The sequence below is a fragment of the Electrophorus electricus genome, chromosome 21 (genome assembly GCF_013358815.1).
Source record: "Electrophorus electricus isolate fEleEle1 chromosome 21, fEleEle1.pri, whole genome shotgun sequence".
Lineage (NCBI taxonomy): Eukaryota > Metazoa > Chordata > Actinopteri > Gymnotiformes > Gymnotidae > Electrophorus > Electrophorus electricus.
The window spans coordinates 2,826,211-2,843,710 of record NC_049555.1 but is presented as its reverse complement, the minus strand read 5'-3'; the positions used below and the strand labels follow the sequence as shown (position 1 = coordinate 2,843,710).

Genomic DNA, 17,500 nt, shown 5'->3' with positions numbered 1-17,500 from the left:
TCCTTTAGTAAGTGGCATTAAAATGGACTTTTTCTCCCCAGTCCCTAGAGAGAGCAGACGGCATCACCTCCTTTGGATATTAAAAGCAATTTCAGCAGCGGTCAAAGATCACGGGTCATTGCTAAAGGGGAAAGAGCTTTAATTTGACCGGTGGCTCTGCAGACATTTGGAAATTCTGCTCCAGTTGGGGCAGGAGGTGTCCCAGTCTAAATGTTTATCATGTAAATATATGAAAATCGTATTTATCTAAAATGTGTGTGTGTGTGTTACGTGTAAAGGTGGACTGTATCCGTGACTGCAAGGATGAGGAGTTTGTGTGTCGTAATCGAGCACACTGCATTCCCTCCCGATGGCGCTGTGATGGAGTCTTCGACTGCCTGGACCTCAGCGATGAGGAGAACTGTGAAAATGGTACGTAGTGGATCACGTGACCTCTGACCTGGCCGTACTGAGTGCACTCTGTCAGCCCTGACACAGTTTCACGCAGACAGCAGGCCTGAGTTGAGATGTGAACGAATAGTCCTAATGTTGTTCCCAGTGCTGTGTCAGCCACACTAGCACAAGGGGTCAAAAATAACAACAAAATGTCTGGGTCTGAACACCCCCTTAGCTGGTCTTTGTTTACATGTAAATGCTTCTCAGTAGATAGATTTAACAACCATGTTTGAAAATATAAGTCAGATCCACTTCCTTTGAGGTATTTTGCCTGCCTTGCTTTGTTTTACATTAAATGATTTATCAACTTGATCGCTCAAGTGAAATCATTTGTTCCTTTCATCTCTCAGAAATGTCTCAAATGTTTTCTGTTTTCTTTTTATGAACAAATTGGTCCTTATTCATCAAAGCTGTAAAGATTTCAGCATCTGCGCTAACGGATAAAACACTTCATGTTTAATTCACGAGACTGTCACATGACATCAAATCAAATTTTGATTTGAACACAACTGATAAACCATCATCCACCCTGCCAAAAAAAAACAAAAACGAGTACATTATTTGCATATTGTACGCATATGACAGCCCTCGTGTACTCTCATTTACATTAATTACATTAAATATGCTTTAATTATACAGGTGTTGCAGTACTACACCAAGAAAAGGACAGCACTAAGGAACATTACAATCAAAAGATGAACACAGAAGGAAGTCAGTCAAGAGGGAGAAAATTCGTGTCAGTGAAGCATAAATGTGTGAGACTCAAAAGTGCCATTAAAGCAGCGCACAAAACGAAAACAGGGAATTAGAGTCAGAGTAGTTTTCACTGACAGAAAGCCTGTCGAGGCTTGACCCGTTACTGCTTACTGACTCTTTAGTTACTTTATTTGCTGGGCTAACACTAACAACGTTTTTATGAATATAAATTCCTTGAATGCTTCTAACGTGACCTGATTATATTGCCGGGGTCCCATCATACTGTTGGTTGATTAATGTTGCCAGTCAGCTTCTGATGTTCATTGAAATAGTAAAATAGCAGTAAAATATCCGATCAGTGGTACCAGTACACAGAAGAAAATCTTGTTCCCTGGTAATATTACGTCTGTAACAGTAAACTGGAGGAAGCCGGGCGCAGGCGGCGATGTTTATTAAGAGCGAATCCTTAATCTGTATTCTTATTATGATCCGGGGGTCGAAAGAAACAGTGCAAGCAGACAAGGAAACAAAGCTGGAATACATGCCGGAAAGTAACGCGAACAGAGACCGACGGAACAGGATAACAAGGCATGCCAGAGCTGGAAGGCAGGCAAGAACCTGGAATGCAAGAAACAAGGAGGTAGGAACAATATGTGATGACTGAGAACGCAGAACGCCGGCGTTAAACATGCAGGGAAATTGCAAAGCCACAAGGAATACCTTACACGATAAAGGGCAGAACCACGGAGTAAACCAAAACAAAGCACACGTGGAAGCCGTCGTCACCATGCAGATGGCATTGTGGAGGGAATCGCAATCATGACATCCTAACCCCTGATGAAATATTTTCAATTTATTTAAATATTACACTCAAACTTGAATTGAATCAAATCAGATTTATTTATATGCCATTTTTTACAACATCTGTTGTCACTAGGCAGCTTTACACATGTCCCAGTCCAAGCCCCCAGTGAGCAAAACAAGGACAACAGTGGTGAGCAAAAGCTCCCTGGAGCACGAGGAAGAAACCTTGAGAGGAACCAAGACTCGAAGGGGGGGGATCCTCCTCTGGCCGACAACGGTCGACTCAATACTAACAATTTTAAGAAAAAAACAATAAATAATAATAAAATGAAAAAATAAGCAATTAAGGTCTAGTCTGATTCTCTAGAACTCCTAATCTTGTCCCAGTGGTGTGCACGTGTCCGAGACCCACCCCGCACGAGAACGTCCGTCAAGAGAAACGTAGACGTGGTCAGCTGGGGTGGAGGTGTGGTGGGCTACAGCAGGGGGCCTCAGGGGGAGGTGGGAGGAGCCAGGTGTACTTAGGCAGAAAGAGAGAATGTGTTATTAGGCATGTCCAGGTTTGAGGGTGTCTAAATAAGGGAACTGTAATGTGCAAAGATGGACTCCGGCTGGTCTCGCTATGGCAGCACAGCTAGAAGGAAAGAGCCAGAAGGAACCACAGGCACGAGGCTCCCTGGAACATCAACATTCCGCTGCTCTCAGCCAACAAACTCGAGTGACAAAAGAGAGGTGAAGTGACAGCATCATAACATCACCGTTTACCAGAACTCTCAGTGCCCTTGGACCACCAGATCTACACCTTTACCTAAGATGGGAAGTAGTTAATAAAATGCCTGACTCTACAGACTTAAATATTCAGAGTGTGTCTGAGTCATTTACAGGAAGGCTATTCCATAGTGTGGGAGCTTTATAACAAAAGCTTTATACCACCCCTGAGGTAGATTTTCTTATTCTTGGTACTAGTAAAGAGCTGCACATTTGATTTAAGCAGACGTGGTGGATTGTAATGTACTAAGAGTTCTCTAAGGAACTGTGGGGCAAAACCATTCAATGCTTTGTAGGTCATTAGAAGTATTTTAAAATCAATACAAAATTTTATGTAAAGGAGCTAAGTATGTATATAGGTAAATGTAAAGTAGCTAAGAGAGGAGTGATGTGATCAAAATGCAGATGGTTTTATAGCAGACATGCATGTGATTGTACAGCTACAGTAGAGATTACAGTGAGGAATAATGTCAAATTTGCTCTCATTTTACATTCAAGATGTGTATGCAACTATGAATAATGATGAGTGTATCTTTTTGAATTTTAGTGACATTAGTAGACTGTTGCCTAGGTGATTGAAGTGAGAGCCAATTAGATGCCTCCTTACTTAATTTAAGAGTTTCAACACATTTGAACCCCAATTTTCCCAAAGTCTGTAAAGGTTAAGCATGTAGGTGTAAAGGTTCAGCATAAAGGTGTAATGGTTAAGCGTGTAGGTTCAGTGTATACAGGTGTAAGGGTTCAGTGTGTAGGTTCAGTGTGTAGGTGTAAAGGTTCAGTATGTAGGTTTAGTGTGTAGGTGTAAAGGTTCAGTGTGTAGGTTCAGTGTGTAGGTCTAAAGGTTCAGCGTGTAGGTTCAGCTTGTAGGTGTAAAGGTTCAGCATAAAGGTGTAAACGGTCAGCATGTAGGTGTAAAGGTTCAATATATAGGTGTAAAGCTTCACTGTGTAGGTGTAAGGGTTCTGGATGTAGGTGTAAAGGTTCAGTGTGTAGGTGTAAATGTTCAGCATGTACATTCAGTGTGTAGGTGTAAAGGTTCAGTGTGTAGGTTTAAATGTTTAGTGTGTAGGTGTAAAGGTTCAGTTTGTAGGTGTAAAGGTTCAGCCTGTAGGTTTATCTTGTAGGTGTACAGGTTCAGGGTAAAGGTGTAAAGGTTCAGCATGTAGATTTAAATGTTCAGTGTGTAGGTGTAAATGTTCAGCATGTACATTCAGTGTGTAGGTGTAAAGGTTCAGTGTGTAGGTTTAAATGTTTAGTGTGTAGGTGTAAAGGTTCAGTTTGTAGGTGTAAAGGTTCACCCTGTAGGTTTATCTTGTAGGTGTACAGGTTCAGGGTAAAGGTGTAAAGGTTCAGCATGTAGATTTAAATGTTCAGTGTGTAGGTGTAAATGTTCAGTGTGTAAAGGTTCATCTTGTAGGTGTAAAGGTTCAGCCTGTAGGTGTAAATGGTCAGCGTGTAGGTGTAAAGGTTTGGCATGTAGGTGTAAAGGTTCTGCATGTAGGTGTAAAGACTGTAGGTGTAAAGGTTCAGCGTATAGGTTTAAAGGTTTAGCGTGTAGGTGCAAAGGTTCAGCGTATAGGTGTAAAGGTTTAGCATGTATGTGTAAAGGTTTAACGTGTAGGTGTAAAGGTTTAGCATGTAGGCGTAAAGGTTCAGCGTGTAGGCATAAAGGTTTAGCATGTAGGCGTAAAGGTTCAACGTGTAGGTGTAAAGGTTCAGCGTGTAGGTGGAACGCCTTTCACTGTCCAGCTCTTCTTGTTGCTTTTTCTTAAAATCATACAAACTAAACAAGACTCGAAGAAGTGGATTTTTGAAAAGCTGCTTTACAAGGAACATTAGGAGTTGCAGTGGTAAATCACAGAAGGATTTGAATTTTTAAACATTTTTAGCCTAAAACTGATTTTGAATCAGAGAGAAAAATAGCTCTGTCAGTTTGCTCAAGGTTTGCCTTTGTTAGTTAGTGTGTGTATGTGTCTGTTTGTCACTATCTTTTTCACTGTATGATAATTGATAGAGCAGGTTTTTTTTTTTTTTTTTTCCGACGACGGATGCAAACCCATTCTTCACTGGCAATCCCAACAGTACACTACATCAAACAGCACAGGAGTGTGTGTGGGTGTGTGTGTAGTAGTGCTTAAGTCCCACATACACACTCTCACACTCACACACATTCACACACACGCACACACACACACACACACACACACACACCTACATATACACACACTCATTCATGCATGATTTTCCTTCTCATACACTACATATGCACGCGTACACGTAAGAGCAGTCATTTGCAAATATTTGTGAAAATTGCAGAGATGAAAGAGGTCCATGTTCCACTTGATATCAGACAGGCTTGAACATGAAAGGCCTCATTCCAATGTTTGGAAAAATTGCAGTTGTTGGCATTTTTGGAACGCCGACGCCAGCCCGGATACACCTGCGACATGTTTGGGAGTGCTTTTGCCTCTGAGATGAAGTGTGGCGAGTGTGTGTGTGCATTGTGAGAGCACTCAGCAGAGGAGGGCGAGAAGTGGAACGCAAACATCACGCACACAAGCTCTGGCTGCACAAGACCCCCGGAGGGGGAAATTTTACTGGAGTGTTTTTGCCAAGGTTCAGAGGTTGAGTGCAGAGAAGCACATGGGCCGCGGCAGGTGTACGGGGATAAACGGAACTCATCTGCTGGCAGACCATGCCCGGGAAGAGCCTGGGAGGCGCGGGAGTTTGGTGGCGGTCTTTGTCGCGATGCTGGCTGGGTAGGATCGGCTACGGCCCCCCGAGGCTGCCTGGACAAGATGTCCACTGCCCCTCAGAACAATGAGACAGAAGCAGCCGCTACTCCCAGGGCTCTGTCCACGTGGGCAGTGGAACTGTCCAGGACAGTAGTGCTGAAAGCCTGAGGGAACGTGGTTCAGCACCATGGACAGCTGCTGGTTGAGTGTAATAATGTTCAGTGGAGTTTTTGATTTATTTTGAAATTGTGATGTAATTCGATGTATTGTGGAACAGAACATGGAAGTGGATTAATACTTTTTCAGCCTACGGATAAAAATTTGTTTTTCATATTTGATTGAACTTTGTTGGACTTCAGGCAAGTCTCGTGCATTTCCACAAGAAGAGATTTGTCAGGCTCACACAGGAGGTGGGATCGCATGCAGGTTCAGTTAATTTAAAACTGCAAATAGTAACCAGTACGTGAACAAAGGATTAAAACCGAAATGCAGGCGAGTAGTCGTAAACAGTAGCATACAAAAATAGCACAGGCGAATAAATCCAGATGGCAATTCAAAAAGGGAATAAACAGAGAACAGAACTAAGACAGGCGATCAGAAACCAAAATCAGTTAACAAAGGCTTATAAATGTAGCAAAAGCTCAATGATACTTTGCAAAGTGTAATTAAACATAACCGCAAATATATGAGAAGGATTAATAGGACAAAGATCTAGAGGGATAAAAGAGACTGAGGCTTCTGGGTACTGTAGTCCCTGTAGTCACTGTAGTCCATACACACAGCCCAACCCAGCAGCTCTGGACGGCCTGGCAGAACCTCCAGCCAAGGCTCCAGAACCAGGTTCCTCCACACCGGCATGACTGCTTTTGGGTGGTGGCTTGTCTCTTTGCTTTTGAACACTGTTAATTATAGTAATGGGACCATCAGCTGGGGGAGTAAGGCTAGTGTAACCCTGACCCTAAGAATACAGCTGTGCACCAAATTGCAACTGAGGGTCAATAGCTAGGATGGGTTTGCACCGCCCATGTAACGAAAAGGGCAAAGCAATGAGTCAGTCAGAGCTGGAACAAATGGAGGGTTTCCACAGTGGAGCTAGCCAGGCAGAAGAACATACTCACCACATTAGCACATGAGGTCACCTCAACTCAGCTTTCCAGTTCCTGAAGCAGTCGCAGCAGCTGGGTTTCCACACCAGATGCTTAGCCTGCCCTGCCTCTTGTGTGGCTTCTCCTTCAGGATGGATGCACGCTGCCAACACCGTGCCTTTGAAGGAGTCAGAGAAAGTGGCAGAAAAGGTGGAGCCATAGCGTCTGTTAGCCAACTCTGTCTGATAATGTTACTCAACCACATCTGATCATATTACTCAACTACATCTGATCATGTTACCACAACTCCATCTGATTCATGTTAGCCGACTCCATCTGTTCATGTTATCTAACCACATCTGATCATGTTACCACAACTCCATCTGATCATGTTACCACAACTCCATCTGATCATGTTAGCTAACTCCATCTGATCATGTTACCACAACTCCATCTGATCATGTTAGCTAACTCCATCTGATCGTTACCACAACTCCATCTGATCATGTTAGCTAACTCCATCTGATCATGTTACTCAACTCCATCTGATCGTTACCACAACTCCATCTGATCATGTTAGCTAACTCCATCTGATCATGTTACCACAACTCCATCTGATCATGTTACCACAACTCCATCTGATCATGTTTGTTAGCCAACCACATCTGATCATGTTAGCAGCCATATGTGATTAGGTCTGACTCAGGCCTTGAGCACCTGTCTTCACTTATAACCACATTCTACCATAACAGATAAACTCTCGTACTTTATCTCTGTGCGTTAGGTGGGCTGGATTAGAGAAAGGGTCACCGTGGTCTTCTACTCTCATAGCAAGCTGTCTTTACATTAATTTTACAGAACCAGGAATATCAACTGATCTTGTTTTATAAGATAAAACTAAAAACCTGAGTCAGGTCAGTTAACATACACTGCACCAGTCTGAACTTGGAAATGTTTATATTGCTCAAAAACTTCAGTTTTAGGAGACTTAGTGTCTTTTTTTTTGGCAAATAATAAAAACATGTAATGTTGCTGATGATGAAGAAGATGAACATGATGATGATGATGAAGATGAAGATGATAGGTGCAGAAACAATAACATCTATCCAGTCCTAACATCCACCCTGCCAGTTTTGTGCTGCCTTTAAAACCATAATGGACTTTCTCCTCCTGTCTTACTTAATTCTTTTTTTGGAGGCTTTCTCTGTTTGAGGCAAGATCTCACATAGTCCTCGACATGAAACAGAGCTACGTATACCCCCCCCCCCCCCCACACACACACACAGAGACAGGCACTCCTGCACCGAGTAGATCTTTATGGTGTCTGAGGGCCATCACACAAATGAGACCCCAGACTGTTATTAGTTTTAATGATGTCTGGCTTCAGGGGATAAAGCTAACATCCACTTAGCCATGAATGCCTAAGCCTGAACTCAGACATGATGCGTTCAGGCTAAAGATGGAGCAGGTGTAATTAGTGCATTTACACAATGCATGCATTTAGTATTTTGTTGATGTTGTTGTTGTTTTTAAGTGGGGGGGAGGGTCGAACGTGAAAGCACCGGCAAATGATGACATGACTTCTGATGAGAGGTGGCGTTATACCTAGCCTTCTGTCTGTTCGTTAAAAAGGTGAAAAGCCCTGTGTACATGACATTTTCGCTGGGATTTTTTTTTTATGGTTAAGATTTCTTTTATACCCAAAATTTAAATGCAGCCTTTCATTGTCTGCAGGTGCCTCCCCAGCTTGTGACCTTTAGCGGGTTTAGAGCAGAACTTGTTGATGAGCTGATGAGATGAGTCAGAATGTGCTGGAGCAGGGACTACTGATGATGAAACCGCACCGCGGGGAGACCGGGGAACCCTGCCCTCACGCACACGCTCTCATTAACAGCGGTGCTCAGCATCTGGTGCATGTTGGAGGGACCCAGCATGCCTATGGCAAGCTGAACAGCCCAAAATCGAGTCAGTGCCCAAATGCATCTGAGGCGGCACTCTGCCGACAGCCCCTGTGGTCTCTGTTGCTCGGGTAACGGACCATAATCCGGACGATCTGGTGTGTGTGTGTGTGTGTCTGCGTGTGTGCGCAGGCACCGTGGTGTGTCGCCCCGATGAGTTTGTGTGCAATAACACCCTCTGCAAACTGCTCCTCTGCCTGTGTGACGGAGAGGACGATTGCGGCGACAACTCCGATGAGGACGCAGAGATGTGTGGTACGTTCCACCCGCAAACCTCACGATGCGTTTGATGTTGCAGACACACTCTGTAGGTAAACTCCAAGCTGAACGAACTCATTGTACCTGTTCTGATTTGAACAAATTAGTATTCAGTATTCAAGTCAGTATTTCCACTGCGCAGGTGAAAAACGTCCTCAACAACACAGCCCGTGTTTTTGGTTGTGACCCAGCTCCAGAAAAACATCTGCTCTGCGGACATTTTTCCGATCACACGAATACAGTCATTACTACGGCCACTTCAACAGGCCAAAAATAAAAAAGTCTATTTCCAGAACATCCCGATTTGTTTTCTAACTCATGCTGAACAATGTTAAAGCTAAACTGGTACAGAGCTTAATAGAACACACTAAATCAGCTGTTTTGCCATGTCTTTCTTGCAATACTGACTAAAGAGCTAACGTCGGGCTGTTATCTTTTGGGTTGCTTTTTGTTTGTGTGTGTGTGTGTGTGTGTGTGTCTGACACCAAGGAGACTCTGCTTCTCACCACAGCCCTTTTGCAGGCTGATTTCACACTTACACCTCTCAGATCAGCACATAAAAACCCTCGGCGCAGTTGTCTCCTACAATCAGCTGGGCTTTCACGTGAGCCCACACGAAGGTGTTTGTGCAAGTCTGTGCCTGCGTTCCGCCCTTAAGTACAGACCCATGTTGGGCTGGTTCACACGTCAGAACCTGAAGCTTTTTGAAGTGACTTTTATATCTAAAACTCCAAGCCAAAAGACTCCGGATAAAACCACAGTGTCGCATGTCAATGGGAAAGGCAAGTCTTCCTTGACATGCTTAAAGGAAGACACACGTGTTCCCACGTGTGATGCCGTTGCTAAGCAAAATAACAGACAGACTGTCTTCGTCCCTCCATATAGTTAAATCTGTGGAATATTATTCACAAACACGCCCGGAACGTCGAAGTTTTAGTCAGAAACGCATCTTTTGAGACAGAAACTGCACTTTAAGTCCAGTTAGTCATTAGTGTCTGATCTCCGGGGTGGATTGGCTAAGTCCTACACCTCGCTTGTGAGGCGGTCATGGAGAAGTCACGTGGGCGTACTGGGCAGTAATTATAGCTGCAGTGCTGCGCGCAAGGAAACATCTGACCATTACCCACCCACGCAGTGGTAAACCGCTCCCAATTACAGGAGATATTCCGACTCTGCACATGTGGGGTACGGGAGAGCACGTGTGAGCATGGGCCCAGCGTCCGGCAGGGCAAGGCTGCTAGTCCTACTGCCATGCGATTGAAACAGGCAGGCCAGCGGGAGAGCTTTGGCGCATGCCGGGGGGCCGGGGGGCCATCTCCTAAACGGGAATGTTTTCGGATCCCCTGAGCCCTTCTTTATGGCATCAACGCTGTCTTTTCCTGTGCTGTAGGGTGCTTGTGATATCATGTGCTCATATTTGCTGGTTTTTTGAGTGCTGGAGTTATGGGGTATTTGGTACCTTCTGGGTGCCATATAAGCATGTAGCATCTAAACTGGCGTAGTGGACCACATGATTGTTATGTCTGGCCAATGCAGGACATGAACTCAGCTTACATGTTGGTTTCTTTTTCTTTTATTTACTGTAACATGCAGGTCAGTGCTCAATGACGTTCATGTTTGTGTGTGTGTGTGTGTGTGTGTGTGTGCGTGTGTGTTTGCACATATGTGTGTATATGTGTATGTATGTGTACATTTGGGTTTACGTGTGTGTGTGTGTGTGTGTGTGTGTGTGCAGTAAAGATGCTGTGTCCCCCCAGTAGACCTTTTCGCTGCAGGAATGACAGAGTGTGTGTGCGGATGGAGCAGGTGTGTAACGGAGGGAACGACTGTGGAGATAACTCTGATGAAGACAATTGTGGTGAGCAGAACATCTCACACACACACAACACAGTACTGAGACTACAGGCTGCCTTTCTGACTGTGTGTGTGAGAAGGAAAATATGTGTGTGTGTGTGTGTGTGTGGGGTGGGGGGGCACATGCCTGCGAAACCTATGAGGTTTAAACCCTCCGGAACACTCTCTCTCTCTCTCTCTCTCTCTCTCTCTCTCTCTCTCTCTGTCTCTCTCTCTCTCTCTCTCTCTCTCTCTCTCTCTCTCTCTCTCTCCCTCTCTCTGTCTCTCTCTCTCTCCCTCTCTCTCCCTCTCTCCCTCTCTCTCTATCTATCTCTCTCTCTCTCTCTCCCTCTCTCTCTCCCTCTCTCTCTGTCTCTCTCTCTCCCTCTTTCTCTGTCTCTCTCTCTCTCTCTCTCTCTCTCTCTCTCCCTCTCTCTGTCTCTCTCTCTCTCCCTCTCTCTCCCTCTCTCCCTCTCTCTCTATCTATCTCTCTCTCTCTCTCTCTCTCTCCCTCTCTCTCTCTCCCTCTCTCTCTGTCTCTCTCTCTCTCTCTCCCTCTTTCTCTGTCTCTCTCCCTCTCTCCCTCTCTCCTTCTCTCTTTCCTTCTCTCTCAGTAGACGGGAGTGCCAGAGTGAGGCCGTGCTCTAAGTCTGAGTTCACCTGCCCTGGTGGCGGCTGCCTCCCCACCGAGCTGCAGTGCGACCTCTTCGACGACTGCGGAGACGGCGGCTCAGACGAGCGGGACTGCAAGCCGTGTGAGTTCGCTTGCAGGCATTCCGGGGTGAAAGGTCGCGCGGGAGGGGCCACGTCCCCGTGGCACAGTGCCAGAGCCAACGCTCTCCTGCCTACGGATCAGAGCGCACAGGCCTTTATCCAGGGGTCACGCTCTATTTACTGACAATAGAGCCATTGGCTTGGCTGTAATAGCACAGCTTTTAGCCAGAGTGGTGATGTGTGTGTGTGTGTGTGTTTTAAAGGGGATTGTGGAGGGCAAGCTAACCTGTGTGGGGACGACGCCTTCTGTAACCGCACGGCAGCCCAGTCTGTGTGTGAGTGTCGGGCAGGCTTCCAGAGAGACCGCAGGAGCAGGCAGTGTGAAGGTAGACGGGTGTGTGTGTGTGTGTGTGTGTGTGTGTGTGTGTGTGTGTGTGTGTGTAAGTGGATGAAGTTTTTCAGCATCAGTATGGCAGACACCTTCTCTCCCACTGACTGTGGGTGCTGTTTTTGTGGTATAGGCCACAGTGCCATCATTTGACTGCTAGTCACACTGTATTAGAACGCTGTACCATAACTCCACGCACACTCCGTCCCCAAAGACAACCTTTCCTTCTGACTATATGACTAATCGGAATATATTGTACTGAGTTAGTGTGTCAAAGGCCAAAACAGAGAATACTGCATCTCTTGATCTGAAACGGCTGCAGGAACAGAAACCTTCGTAGCACTTTTTTTTTTTTAACTGTTCGGCTTTCGCTTTTCACACCAGTAATCACTGACACCTTCTAGTGACTTTTCCAGATGCTCCTCAACTATTTAAAGGCCCCTCAGCCGCTCCACTGCCCCAGCGGCGGGTCTAGAACGTGGCCACTCTCCCCATGTAAGTTCTGTCACACCTTCTGCTGTGCTTCCTTGCAGGCTTCCTGTGGTTGTGCTCATGTTGTGCCTTCAAGGCACACACCAGCACTCCCTAAAGGCAGCAGCAGCCACAGCTACCTAGACTCTTCTGTGTGGTGGTGTCAGGGAGGTGGAATGAACTCGCCCGCGTTCTCCAGACCCGCTTAGGGCCATGCTGTCCTTAAGGGATTTAAGTTATCGCTAATGAAAGCACCCGCGCTAAGGACTAATGACTTCCAAATAGGCAGCAAAGTTCTTCTCTAAGTCACTCCAGATAAAAGCATCTGCCAAATGCTGTTAAGTAAGTGTGTGTTTGTGTGTGTGTGTGTGTGTGTGTGTGTGTGTGCGTATGCGTAAGTATGTGCGGAGTCGGGAGGCGCCAGCCCCCCATAAGCAATAAACAATGCTCGGAAATGCAGCGAGAAGAACCGGAGCCCAGCGCTCTAGTGCCGCTGCTCACCCGTGTCTCTGATCCCATCTCTCCCTTCCTCTCGCTCTCTTCCAGAGGTGGACGAGTGCTCGCTGTTCGGGACGTGCTCCCAGCACTGCATCAACACCAAAGGCTCCTACAAATGCGCCTGCGACGGGAATTTTAAAGAGATTGACGGCGAGTGCATCACTAAAGGTAGCTGGAGACCCAGGTGGTAAAAACGCCTCAATCCCCCCACCCCCCTGCCCTCCCACTACCAGACCTTAGGGCCAATAACCGCTAACGATCCCGGCATCGCGTTTAAGCGAGCCAAGCGAAACCTCAGACGTCCGCGGCCAGTAATGAGACACAAAATGATCCCACTGTTCTCAACTTTCCCTAAGCTGGTTGACTTGCTGCGTCTAAGTGTTTTCACTTCTTGTGAAGCTGTGGTCAATTAACAGAATACTTCAGCCGTACCAAATCAGGGTTTTGGTTATAATAGGCAGCCATGGGAGGCCAGCCTGCCTCCATCATGGAGAAAGCAAGCTTTGACTCGTCCAGCAGTGTCCAGCCGGTCTCGTTCCTTGTGCGCTAGTATGGGCTACACTGCTGCCATAGTAACGGTTCTGTGGTATCCTATGCGTTGGGGCAGGCCCGGAAGACCAGGTGCTGTACGTCGCCAACGATACGGACATCCACAGCTTTGTGTACCCGTTCAACCAGAGCCACGGGCACACCCAGGTCGCCCGGCTGGCGCCCAACGCCCGCGTGGTGGGCATGGATGCCCTCTTCCACCGGCACAAGTTTGTGTGGGCGACACAGTTCAACCCCGGGGGGGTGTTCTACCGGGATCTCGGAGAGAGGATGCCCAGCCGGGCCTCCAGTGGGGCCATTGTGAGTAGAACATCTCAAAACATCTGAAAACGACTCTTGAACAGCTCAGACAGCTCCAGCAACACCTCAAAGAGGTCTGACGGTTCTAGCTCCGCACACACACACACACACACACACACACACACACACACACCTGCAGCTGCATAAATTAAGACTCTGGAATGTGCTTCCTAGGGTGTCATATATAAGGTTTTCAAAACAACAAAGAACAACAATTTAATTGGAATGAACCATATCTAAACTAGTTTAAAATGTTGGGGTGTAATAAGCTTAGAATGCATACGTGCACACACACACACACACACACACACACACACACACACACACTGATTATTGAAGTCAAGTTGCTTCAGATGCATTTCTTGAGCATCACTGTTAATTCTGGGGATTGTCATGAACCTTTACGACTTACCGCAACACGTCTGCTGTGTTTATTCTCTACCGTACATCAATGCGAGAGATCCGGCAATATGAGTAGGAGCAGGTGTGAGTGCTCTTATGTCATCGTTTCTGCAGCGCACACACACGCACCCAAACACACACACACACACACACAGGGAGGGTTTAACCGACATGCTTTATAGAGCTCCTGGTTGAAGTCTGGGTTTCGGAGAGATTAAAGAAGGTCCATGGTAGATTCTGCGAGCTAACAAGGCCTGTCCTAGCTCTCCTCCTGTCTGCGTACTTCCTATATCTCTGTGCGCGAGCGCACTTCCCTTCTCTCGGTGTCAGTGAGGAGTCTGATAAGACCAGGAGGGGGAGGAGATGACACTCAGGTCTCCCCTGAAGATTACCGAGAGAGAAGCCGCAGTCAGATATCCATGTGTGCCTGGAGCCTGGCTGTGGGCGTCAGGCTCTTCTGCCCTCTTCCCTTTTTCTTTTACTCTTTATTTCCCTCTTGCTGTATCGCTCCCCTCTCTGCTCTCTCTCTCTCCGACCCCCCCCCCCCCCCCCCCCCCCCCCCCGCAGTGCCCGGACTTCCGCCGGCCGCGGGACGTCTCGGCCGACTGGGTGACCGGGGCGCTCTACTGGACCGACCACTCCCGTATGCACTGGTTCAGCTACTACACGGCCCACTGGAGGCGCCTACGCTACTCCGTCAACGTGGGCCAGCTCAGCGGCACCGCCTGCACTCGCCTCATCACGGACCTCGCCGGAGAGCCCTTCGCCATCGCCGTCAACCCTGCCCGAGGGTACGGAACACGCCGGAACACGCCGGAACGCCCACGCTTTCCATATACCTACTGCTATTGGGAGAAAGCCTAGGGCTATTAAGCCTCATATAGGGCTATTAAGCCTCACGTATGGGTATTAAGCGTCATATAGGGCTATTAAGCCTCACATAGGGTTATTATGCCTCACATAGTGGTACTAAGCCTCATATAGGGCAACTAAGCCTAATGTAGGGCTATTAAGCCTCATATAGGGCTATTAAGCCTCACGTATGGGTATTAAGCCTCATATAGGGCTATTAAGCCTCACATAGGGTTATTATGCCTCACATAGTGGTACTAAGCCTCATATAGGGCAACTAAGCCTAATGTAGGGCTATTAAGCCTCATATAGGGCTATTAAGCCTCACGTATGGGTATTAAGCCTCATATAGGGCTATTAAGCCTCACATAGGGTTATTATGCCTCACATAGTGGTACTAAGCCTCATATAGGGCAACTAAGCCTAATGTAGGGCTATTAAGCCTCATATAGGGCTATTAAGCCTCACGTATGGGTATTAAGCCTCATATAGGGCTATTAAGCCTCACATAGGGTTATTATGCCTCACATAGTGGTACTAAGCCTCATATAGGGCAACTAAGCCTAATGTAGGGGTATTAAGCCTCATATAGGGATATTAAGCCTCATATAGAGCCCCCGGCCAAGGCCCTGAATGCTTTCTGTCTGTTCAGGATGATGTACTGGACAGTGATTGGTGAGCGCTCCCACATCGAGGAGGCAGCCATGGATGGCTCCCACCGCCGCGTGCTCCTCGAGAAGAACCTGCGCCGGCCCACAGGTACATCCCCCGTCCACCTCTCTGGTCCCGCCCCCTTCACAAGCGGGACACCGCCCCCGGGCAGCTGGTCACCGCTACTCCAAGATCCAGTGCTTGGCAAAACACCTTGGAGGAGACTCACATAATGAATCTGGAGGTCACCCAGCCAGACCACGACTGAACTTGGACGAGCTTGTCTCGCTGTAGCGTCACTTAATTAACCACCTTTGCTGTAGTGGATGTTAAAACGGCCAGACGGTTTTGCTTCGTTGAAGGGTTTTTGATGAAAACACTGCACACAACCCTTACTTGTAAAATCTGTTAGGTGTTCATTAATTTAAAGTCTCCGTATGGGCAGTACCCAGAGGAGCAAGTTTCACCGTGAGGAGAGAAATTGCGAAACTTTCCGGCAATTTTAGCCTAATGACTGTGACACTTGAAGGTGTTCAGGGCTAATACTGGCCGGAGGACACAGAGGAGACAATATAGATGATAAGAGTGTGATTTATCTTCCTGTCCGGTAGTGTACAAAAAGTAACTTCTGTGAGAGACTAATGCTGCGCACACAGGAATAGATCAGATCGCTCATCTACCACTAACCACACCACTTCTGAAACCTTTTTTTTTATGACGTTCCATGACGGAGACGCAAATGAATAGGAATTTGCCGTCTAGTGTGCGGAGTAGTCCGTTGTTCCTCAGGAGGCCAGCGCATCTGAGCGAGGCTAACGCGGCTGTGCGTGCGCAGGTCTGGCCATCGATTACTACGGCGGCCGCCTGTACTGGGCTGACTCGGAGCTCTCCGTCATCGGCAGCCTGCGCCTCGACGGCTCGGACCCCCGGGCGTCTGCCACCGCGCAGCACGGTGAGATCGGGCCTCCACCCGCCCCTCCAGCTTCACATCCACCCACCCCTCCACGCCCGCTGCATGGAGGGCCGCCGCTCAGCTGCGCTGGACACGCACCACCTATTTATTATCTCATTTACTACTGCGAATTTTCGGGGTATGGTTTTGACCACCGCACAGGCTCTAACTCCTCCTACTCCTCACCTTCCCCCCCGGCAGGCGTCTCTCGGCCGTTCCGCATCGACGTGTTCGAGGACTACGTGTACGGCACGGGTATGAGCGGTGCCGTGTTCCGCGTGCACAAGTACGGCAGACGGGGGTCGGAGGCGCTCCGTCTGCAGGTGGAGGGAGCCTCCAGCGTGCTGGTGTTCCACCGGTACAAGCAGCAAGAGGGTAGGACGCCCATGTGCCCCACGTATCCCAGACACACACACACACACACACACACACACACACACACACACACACACCACCAAAACACTCCCACCTTTGTTCCCCTGTCTCTGACTCAGTGGTGAACCCCTGTCCCAAGCTGGGATGCGAGTTCCTGTGCCTGTTGAACCCAAACGGGGCGAGGTGTGTGTGTCCTGATGGCCAGTCTCTGATCAACAGGACATGTGTAGACACCAGCACCTCAGGTAAGGCCGTCGGGACACGCCCCCTGTCCGGACCGCGCCGGAGCGACAGCCGCGTCATGTCTAAATAACATTAGCACGATGCTGTTAGCGGACCTAAGGACGGTGTCACGTCTGTGTGACGCTTCAGCGCTCCTGACTGAAGTGTTTACTACATAGGGCCTTATACTGTGTACTGCACTGACCCTCAAACACACACACACACACACACACACACACAGATATACACACAGTGGCCTACCCTCAGCATGCCAGGATAGGTGCTGAACTGGTCCGGATTTTTTCTTTGACTCAGTATTAAAAGCAGAAACGCTTTACTGCCAAGTATGATGAGCATGTGTGTGTGCAAACATGTGGGCCTGTGTATGTACATGTTTTTGTGTGTATCTGTATGTGTGCATTATTCTGTCTGTGTTTATATATACATGTTTTTCTGTGGGAGTTTTTTTTCTGTGTGTGTGTGTGTGTGTGTGTGTTCTGTCTATGCGTGTATGTGTTTTTGTCTGTATCTGTGTGTGTGTGTGTGTGTGTGTG

At 47.5% G+C, this 17,500-nt stretch overlaps 1 protein-coding gene across 1 annotated transcript in view; it reads left to right on the top strand.

Annotated features, from left to right (window-relative positions):
- Window positions 1-17,500, top strand: part of lrp1ba (low density lipoprotein receptor-related protein 1Ba) — a 228,376-nt gene that overhangs the window by 198,136 nt on the left and 12,740 nt on the right. The window contains exons 71-82 of the mRNA XM_035520966.1: window positions 279-411; window positions 8,614-8,736; window positions 10,475-10,597; window positions 11,190-11,327; window positions 11,550-11,672; window positions 12,692-12,811; window positions 13,251-13,492; window positions 14,462-14,685; window positions 15,399-15,505; window positions 16,233-16,349; window positions 16,551-16,724; window positions 16,844-16,969. Coding sequence (XP_035376859.1) covers window positions 279-411; window positions 8,614-8,736; window positions 10,475-10,597; window positions 11,190-11,327; window positions 11,550-11,672; window positions 12,692-12,811; window positions 13,251-13,492; window positions 14,462-14,685; window positions 15,399-15,505; window positions 16,233-16,349; window positions 16,551-16,724; window positions 16,844-16,969 — 1,750 coding nt within the window. The remainder of the gene's footprint in view (window positions 1-278; window positions 412-8,613; window positions 8,737-10,474; window positions 10,598-11,189; window positions 11,328-11,549; window positions 11,673-12,691; window positions 12,812-13,250; window positions 13,493-14,461; window positions 14,686-15,398; window positions 15,506-16,232; window positions 16,350-16,550; window positions 16,725-16,843; window positions 16,970-17,500) is intronic.